Below are 9,394 nucleotides of genomic sequence, written 5' to 3'. Positions count from 1 at the left end.
TAAGTCATACTTTTTGGGGAGGGGAGTGGGAGCAGGATATGCAAAATTCTACGGTCAAGTCCGTTTGAAAAGTGGTCAGTTAAACAAAGACAGGACATCTTGGAGCTATGTTAATATACACGGTGACTCTGCAAATCTGGGCTGTAGATTGCAGTGTTATCTACACCTCTATGAAGCCCTTTCCAGGGAGTCCCTGTCCCATGAACCTAGTGTACATGCTCTGGGAAATGCTACAGCGGACCTAATGGGATCTAAACTGGAGACGAGCACAGCACTCTGACCCCTAATCCTGCTGCCAGCCCTGGAACAGGAGAAAGGTGCAGGAACTTAAGGCACTTCACAAGTTCCTGGCAGGTCTCCCCGTGAGACTCCACTCCATCTGCGGCACCTCCCTCCCCAGGCCCCAGTGATATCACAAGTAAGGCACTTGCATGGTTTTTTTCTCTCTTTCTTTGGGGGAAGATGCAGAAGAGTGGGACACAAAGGGGATGCCTGATCTGTATTTGCCTTGGAGCTGATGGAAAATCGTAAGAGTTGTACCTGAGATTCTGAATATAACTAAACACATATACATACACACATATACAGGTATGTATGAAACATAATTGTGCAAAGTATTTGAAAATAAGAGAAACATCTATCACGCTCCCATCCTAATATCCGGTCATCACATGTATGTCTTCACTGCTCTTCTATTGGTAGCTCTTTATGGTTTTGTTTTTCGTTTTGTTTTAATTCAAGTTTATTGGGGTTACAATTGTTAGTAAAATTACATAGATTTCAGGTGTACAATTCTGTATTACATCATCTATAAAACCCATTGTGTGTTCATCACCCAGAGTCAGTTCTCCTTCCATCACCATATATTTGATCCCCCTTACCCTCATCTCCCACCCCCCACCCCCCTTACCCTCTGGTAACCACTAAACTATTGTCTGTGTCTATGAGTTCTTGTTTCTCATTTGTTTGTCTTGTTCTTTTGTTGTTTTTGGTTTATATACCACATATCAGTGAAATCATACGGGTCTCTGCTCTTTCTGTCTGACTTATTTCACTTAGCATTATACTCTCAAGATCCATCCATGTTGTCACAAATGTTCCTATATCATCTTTTCTTACCGCCGAATAGTAGTCCATTGTGTATATATACCACAACTTCTTTATCCATTCATCTATCGAAGGACATTTTGGTTGTTTCCATGTCTTGGCCACCGTAAACAAAGCTGCGATGAACATTGGAGCACACTTGTCTTTATGTATAAATGTTTTCAGACTTTTTGGGTAGATACCCAGGAGAGGGATTGCTGGGTCATATGGTAATTCTATTCGTAATTTTTTGAGGACCCTCCACACTGCCTTCCATAGCGGCTGCACCAGTCTGGTAGCTCTTTATGTTAGCATCACGTTAATTCTTGTAGTCCTGGAAATGCAAAAGAAGTCCCAATCTTCGTCCCCCATTCCTGAATCTGTCTTTCCAAAGGTTGGGAAAGGCACAACAATGAAGAGCCAACTGACCCTGCGTGGAGACTCCCCCTTTCCTTTAGCCGCCCCCTACTCGTCCTCCTAGCCCACAACCCTATGCTGCTCCCCCACCCAGAATTGGTCACTGCCACTTCTCCTCCCCGTTATCCTGGGTATGCTCCCTCTTCTAGCCCAAGGATACCGGATACCACTGACTAAAATGATGACCCCTTGCCCGGTGACCATATTAACTTTGGCCTTCTAGATACAAACATCGTGCCTTTGTCAGGCATCATTTGTTGAATTGAATTCATCCTTGTAGGCCCAATTCTACACATAATGCTATAAGGTTTTTGGATGGTGAAAGATGGTGGCAGGCAGGCACTATTGTGATACATCCTTTCAAGAATATTCAGGGAATTAGGTAATGCACCCTACAGTGGACAACTATTGTTTCTGCCTTCCCAGTGTCCGTTCTCTCCTTTGCAAAAGCACATTCAGATTTTCCCGTGGGAATCACCTCGTAATCCACACAATTTGGGTGAGGCTGACATCACTACCACTCCAGGGATGAGAATAGGACCCAGGATCTGGTCAATCAAAGTTGGAGTTAGCAGAGGGAGACACAATTCTGGGCTTTTTTTTTTTTTTTTTAAGTATTGAGTAGAGAGAAATCTGTCCACTATGGTTGCTGAGAGAACAGAATATTAAAGAGCCTTCCCTTGGTATGTATTCGAAGAAATCCCAAACACTAATTTAAAAATAAAGAGACTACCTGCTAGAGAAGGGAGAGAACACTGAAGGAAGCAGAGCTGAGATACGGAAGAGAGTTGAATTCTTACGATAGTGTAGTTCTTTACATTGGAGTTGTACCTACATTGTAGTCTGATGCCATTGTAATCCCTCAGTTTGGTTCGGTGCACAGTGGTTGTAGGATCTGACAGCCAATAGCCCTGCCTTTTCCCTTCCCCCTGACTGGATGGATCCTGTTGGAACATGGTATCACAGAGATGCCTGCAGGCCCTCTTCTTCACTCTGTGACCTTTGTCATGGGGCAACTGACCCCAACATGCATGCAGGTGCCATATCTTGTCTCTGGTCTTCTAGCTGTGTATATACAAGTACCAGATGTAGAGATCAACCCTGTAACTCATGCTGACATTAACCTGTCAGGTAGAAGACTGCTTTGAATCCTCACCAGGGATTGAACAGGTAAAAGAATCCTAAGCATTTAACACATAACCATTATGTCTAATAAACCCTCTCAAGACTGGGGTGGATGGTAGATAGTTCCCATTTTGCAGATGAGGAAACTAATCTCAGGTGGAGGGCCTGCCCAATGCCAAGAATCTACTGACATGGCCAGGATTCAAACACAGGTCTCATTCCTAACTAATCCTGTCACTTCCACAATGCTCTACTGAAACTCAAGAAACCAGAAGCTTTCCTCATAAATGACTGAATTAATCGTGTGTTTTTTTAATTAAGACTTTCAAAAACAACTTTAAAATCAGAGCCACACCAAACCTTCAAAGAGGAACCCAGTCATAGGTTAACAGGGAGAAGAATTAAGCAACAACTGAGTGTAGTGAGAGCTCAGACTGACCCCCCAGGAGTCCCTGAGAACACGGGGTGGGAGTGCATCCTAGGGGTGGGGACCACTTCAGGAGCTGCTGAGTCTTTTGGATTAAGAAGGTGGCTCAGTGACAGCAGTGACAGCAGAGGGCTTATAGTTTCACTCTCTAGACCTCTTGCGACGGCGTCATCAAACCACACATATTAAAATGTAGCCACATCCCAAATTTCTGAAATGTTTATAATTTTGCCTTTCACATTGATTGGTGACCAGCAATGCACTTAACAGATAATTAACTATTATTCGTTGGCAATCAACTGTATACTTGGAAATACTTATGAAGAAAACAATTCTCACCTCTATCGTTGTCAATATTTTAACAATTAAGGTGGGAAATGTTTCCTTTTGTGAATATTTCATTAATTTTCCTCTTATCTTTGCATAATTTGGAGCCAGTATTGTTTTTCCTGTTTTTGTGCGAACGTGTCCATTGGTTCTTCAGCGTTTACAGATCTTAGGCATGATGCCTTTAATTGCCTAACAGGTAAATAGCAGAGAGGTCGAAACAGCATGGGGCCAATAAAGGAATATGCGGGAAGGTCCAGGAACCAAGTGCACTCAATTTTGAAAATAACCTGAGGTTGTTTGTCATGACCGGGTGTTGGACCCCCATGCAGAGCAAGACAGGCACCATTTCAAAATATACGGTCCCCACCAGTATCTTTTCTTAAAGACTAGAAAGAGCTTCAGGATGTCCTACCATTCCCAGATACAGCAAGAAGAGGCTGCTGCCACTACCATTCCCCTTTCTTCCAGACACCCTCTACTCCCAAGACAGAGAAGAGTTGCCCAAATGGCCAGCAGTGAGTCCGGCAGCAGGCTTCCCAGTTATGGCCATGGTGACAGAACAGACACATGAAGTTGTCACGTGTTATTGCTGGGATGGCTGGTTCATTTTCCTTTGTCTTTAAGTTGGCCTCTGATGTCTAGAAATTCACCTTTTATCAGTTTAAATATATCATTTCCCAGAATCGCAGCAGAAAGTATTAATCAATCTGAATATTTTTGGATGTAATGATCTTTAGAGGGTTAAGAATGGGGAGAAAACACAGGAATAAAGTGTCCTGAGACCTCAGAAAATGTCTCAATGCTTTAAAAAAATGCTCATGCCAACTAACCTGCCTGCCACCCCAAATAAACACAAGAATGGGGGCGAAGTAGAAAAGGCAGTAAAAGGCATCTTTTTGAGTTTTGGGGCGCCATCTCACACATCCACCCCAATTTGACAGAGGAAACCCAAGTGTGAGGAGGTGAATAATTTAAGATCATAACAGCTGGTTAGAAGCTGAGCTGGGCCCAAAAGCCAGCTGTGCCACACTTACCTCCTGAGATCACTGTCACCTTCCCAATAGACCCAACAGAAGCTCTCAGCAGAGCAGGAGCCACATCCAGAACCACTAGCATCAAAAAGACCAGGAAGAGAGGGAGTGGAAACACTCTGACCTGGCCCATCCACAGGTGCTGCCCCAAGGCTCGTGCCTCAGGCTTGGGGTCACACTATCTGACAGGTATGGGCCAAATGTGACAAAGAATTAAAGGCAGCCCCTGACAAAATGACAACTTTTATTTGCTAGAGTAAAGGAATGATGGTGTGGTCTCCCTAAGATGCCAAACATTGATAAATTATTCCACGCAAATGGCTTCTCAGACCTGGCCAACGTAGAATCCAAAAAGACCTGGCTTGCCTATTGACATTCCCATGAACTATTAGTCATTTCTAAAAAACAGGCCAGAGTCATCTGAACATGGACACTCTTAAGTACCAGTTACTGATTCCCTCTGGAGCCAGGTGAGGAACAATGGAGATCCACGCTGGGCAAAACGGCCTGTGGGGCTGCTTTCCCATTCATCACAAACTGACTGAAATTGCCCACTGGTACCTCCACAGGTCTCCAACAAAGGACTGCCAGGAAAATTCAAGACCCCCAATAAATCTATTTCTTCATCCCCTCTTGGTCTCCATACCTCACCCAGGTGAATCCCACTCCTACCTTGGGCACAGCCAAAAATGCAGTCATTCCTTATTTCCCTGGTGTTGCCTTTTCTCCACCTACATTTGATTTTACCAATTTAAGTCTCCTCTACTCCATCCTCTTTCTTTCCCTCCCTTTTGCACCCTCAACCCTTCCCCTCATTCTCTGTACAACTAACTGTCAGCATTGGCCTCACCGAGGAGCCACCAACACAAAAGACCTCCTGGAAAATGGCTACCTCGTGGTCTTCTGTGGTAGAGTGCCAGCGAAAGGACAGGCACCCCGGTGCAGCTTAAGTTTTGTGGTTTGTTTGTTGGGTCTGTAATCAGTGATATCCTTCACCACTTTTTATCAGAAAAGATCAAACAAACAAAACAAAAGCAACAAAACCCTGAGGTTTAGCTGCCCAATGAGGGTACTTTGGATTTCAGCAAAGCCTATTGCTGTTTCCCCATCACGGTGCAATACCCCAGCTTCCTCTCACCCCTTACCAACTGTTTTGATGAGTATTGTAAAATAATCATAGTGGAGGGGGGCTGGCTGATGTTTACATAGAATGTAATTGAAGGACACTGACAGGCAGAAGCAGGGCCTGGTAGATGACAGGAAGGTAAAGACAATGATTCTGCCATGATCCCGATAAGGTCACAGGTGTAGCTGCCTGAAAAAGAAAATCACTAGTCTCCTTGAGTGGTCTGTCTCTGTCGAGGAGAGCAGACAGGCCCCCAATGCTGGTATCTCTCATCGATCTACCCCAGGGAAGCTGGACTAATCAGGAGCTACACTAAGAACAAGGCAGAGACCAAGGGCACCACATGTCACTAAGACGGACCAGCAACCTGCACAGGACGGCTTCTTCCCAAGGCACGGTATTCCTTCTCTTGGGCATTGGAGAGAGGACCTGGGAGCAGGCTGTTTAAATAAATATTACATTTGTCCTCCTTTTGGCAATCTCATAACCACTACTGCCAGATGTTCCCCCTCTAAATGCAGCTGGAGGGCTGCAAACCAGCAGATACTTCCTTGTTTGTAGCAGATAGGGGCACACGTTCCTTCCACTGCTTGCAATGATCTGCCTGGAGTCTACATGCCACCCTAAATTGACCAACAGGAGCTTGTTCCAAAGGACAGAAAGCTCCTGCAGGATAGCACTGGACATGCAGTGCTTTAGTTCTGTATCTGAGTGTGGGCAGCTCTGGGTTCAAACACCAGCAGCACTAAGGAAAACTGCAGCGTGTGTGGTATGCAAAATTCTCAGATGACCGACCAAGATTCCCAGCCCCTGGCTATTCCAACACAAATCTAAGTACGCCTGGGATCAGGTGACCTTAGATAGGGAGATTATTCAAGGGGGACTGTGATATGAGTCATTGAAAAGCAATGTTCTCTCTCAAGATCCATCCATGTTGTCACAAATGTTCCTATATCATCTTTTCTTACCACAGAATAGTATTCCATTGTGTATATATACCACAACTTTTTTATCCATTCATCTATCGAAGGACATTTGGTTGTTTCCATGTCTTGGCCACCGTAAACAAAGCTGCAATGAACATTGGAGCACACGTGTCTGTATGTATAAATAAATGTTTTCAGAGAGTGTAATGCTGAGCGAAATAAGAAATAAGTCAGACAGAAAAAGCAGAGAACCATGTGATTTCACTGATATGTGGTATATAAACCAAAAACAACAAAAGAACAAGACAAACAAATGAGAAACAGAAACTCATAGACACAGACAATAGTTTAGTGGTTACCAGAGGGTAAGGAGGGTGGGGGGTGGGAGATGAGGGTAAGGGGGATCGAATATATGGTGATGGAAGGAGAACTGACTCTGGGTGGTGAACACACAATGGGATTTATAGATGATGTAATACAGAATTGTACACCTGAAATCTATGTAATTTTACTAACAATTGTCACCCCAATAAATTTAAAAAAAAAGCAATGTTCTCTTCAGCTGGTACCACAAGAGGAAGTCAGATTCAAAGCACATGAAGGACCTGAGGCATCCCTGCTGGCTTGAAGAGGAAGGGAACCAAGTTACAAGGAAGGCCTTCAACCTCTCTCTATAAGCTGGGAGTTGTCCCCAGCCGGCCAGAAAGGGAGAACTCTAGTCCTGCAACCTGAATTCTACCAGTTGAATGAACTGGAAGCATATTCTCTCCCAAAGCGCAGCCTGGCTGACACTTTGATTATCAGCCTTGAGACCCTAAACAGAGAACCCAATCAAACCCACCAGGACCTCTGACCTACAGAACTGTGAGATGATAAACGGGTATTGTTTTAAGCCGCTGAGTTTGCAGTGATTTGTTATGCAGCTACAGATAACCAATACAGCATGTAAAGCTCTCAGTCAGTAGAGGGTCACCTCCCACACCCCCAGGCGAAACAGCAGACTTCCTCCGGCCTCTTTCACTGAAAAAGAAAGGGGTACCCAGAGGCCTCGGGGACAAAGACCTTCACACTTCCCAAGGCCACCCAGGTGCAGAACATCATTTAGAATCCTAGTAAGAAAGAACCAGATCTTTCCCCTTCTACCAACTCCCACACACCAAATGTAGACTCTTATTAGTGGGCAGGGGTGTTCCGGCACATTCCTGATGCGGAAGCCTTCACCCGGGCCTTTCTCCTCCGTGTTGAGAGATGAAGTAGTGTCCACACCTGGAACAAAGAGCAGGCCTGCTGCGAGGGGCAGCGTCCCCAGGCATGTTTCTCGGCTGGGATGCAAACCCACTGTGTGCAGAGCATCTACCTGGGGCCCCTCCATGTCGCCACTGAGAGACTCGGGGGACAGGGGAATCCAATACAAACACGAAGCGCCTGAGGCTTGCTGTGCTGAGTCACGAAGTTCTTCGTCTCTGACCGAGGACTCTCACGTCTTCTCCCGGCATCCACGAAACGGTAATCATCTAACTGATTAGCTTGTACATAAGGTAAAATTCCAGACTCTGACACTATTACACTTACATCCTTCAGTCAGGAGAGCTGATGTCTTTACATTACAAATTTCAGAGGAACAAAATATCCTTTATGAATTTTCTTGTGCAGATAATACAATCTGTATGACAGGGCTACTGTGAGAATAAAATAAGAAAATAGAGAGCACACCTGGGATATAGAAAACATCCAACAACTTTAATTGGAGCCCGGCAGCCCCAGGCACTCATCCCCCAACACACACATACAATGGACCAGACAGGGAGCAGTGTCTGTCTCCAAGGCAGCTCAGTGCATTCCTGAGACAAGGGATGAAGTACTCTCATATACCAATCTCTGACATTGGCATAACACTGCACTAATAAAGAGTGTTCACCCATATTATCTCATTTAATCCCTACACAGAAACCAAAGTTCAAAGAGGTCAGTCCTTGCAGAAATGATCTGAAAAGCAGCCACCAGACAGAAGCCCGGGGACGTGGGCCAAGGAAACACTGCGGGGACGCAGCTGTGACAGTGGTCTCACAGCACGACGGAGTCCTGAAGGCACTTTCCTTGTCTGGCTTAGCCCAGGGAGCTCTCATCAAGACAGGGCCTCCTGGGGAATATCAGGACCACTGGAGAAATGGCTGGAAACATGTGACATAAAGATGTTTTTTATTTGGATATTCTGATTGCTTTTAAACGGAAAATTGAGAAAGGCCTTAATGTAAGAGGTTATCCTGTCCTGGATGAATTTGGACTTGGTCCCTTTGGGTGCTTGGCGGCTTCCGCTTTGTCTGCAGGCGTTGGGGCCTTTCATCCCGCGCCAGGTTCACTTGAGGGTCTTGCTAAGGTTGGAGAAGCCAACGCCAACACAGGTCATCAGCACTTTATCCCCACCCTTAAGTTCTTCACCACATGGCTTGGTTTCAATTTTAAACATAATCTGGAAAAAGCTCTTCAAATGCCGCAAAAATTCTATCCTAAAAAGAAAAAAGGAGGAAGGAATCAAAGAGGAATCGATTTTTTAAAAAAAGTTCTCCTCCCACCTAGAACCCAAGCTTTTTAATTTCCCAGATCAAGAAAAATGACCAAAATTATGACATTCTCGTCAAAGCTGATTCAATAATATTTATTTACAGTCTGCCAATTTCCAGAGGATTTAGACAGCTTGCAGATGCACACGACAGAAGATTAAATAAGTAAATAAATGCATGTATACATCTATACATAAGGTTAGAGGTTAGTACATGACACAAGTCTTGTCCTACACACTCGTTACAGTACACATGGATATGGCATTAATACTTGAGTGGCTCCTGCAAAGAGAGAGACGCGTACTTTCACGATTCAGTGTCCTGAGGTAAAACCAAGTAGAATAACTGCTGCAGATGCCAAAATA

The 9,394-nt window shown here is 44.7% G+C and overlaps 1 protein-coding gene across 4 annotated transcripts in view; it reads right to left on the bottom strand.

Annotated features, from left to right (window-relative positions):
• Positions 1 to 8,187: 8,187 nt before the first annotated feature.
• RCL1 (RNA terminal phosphate cyclase like 1) overlaps positions 8,188 to 9,394 on the bottom strand; it is a 50,184-nt gene continuing 48,977 nt past the window's right edge. For 2 of the 4 annotated variants that reach the window (XR_012495721.2, XR_012495722.2), the window contains one exon: positions 8,839 to 8,975. Coding sequence is in view for 1 of the 4 variants with exons in the window: in XM_019729774.3 (XP_019585333.2) it covers positions 8,825 to 8,975 (151 nt within the window). In the remaining 3 variants the exon portion in view is untranslated. Of the gene's footprint in view, positions 8,976 to 9,394 lie in introns of all 4 variants that reach the window. The other 2 variants (XM_019729774.3, XR_012495720.2) reach the window with 2 other exon arrangements.

The sequence above is a fragment of the Rhinolophus sinicus genome, chromosome 16 (genome assembly GCF_057876585.1).
Source record: "Rhinolophus sinicus isolate RSI-liver-muscle chromosome 16, RSI-T2T, whole genome shotgun sequence".
NCBI lineage: Eukaryota > Metazoa > Chordata > Mammalia > Chiroptera > Rhinolophidae > Rhinolophus > Rhinolophus sinicus.
The sequence above is the reverse complement of the archived record's forward strand: the minus strand, read 5'-3'. Positions and strand labels throughout refer to the sequence as shown.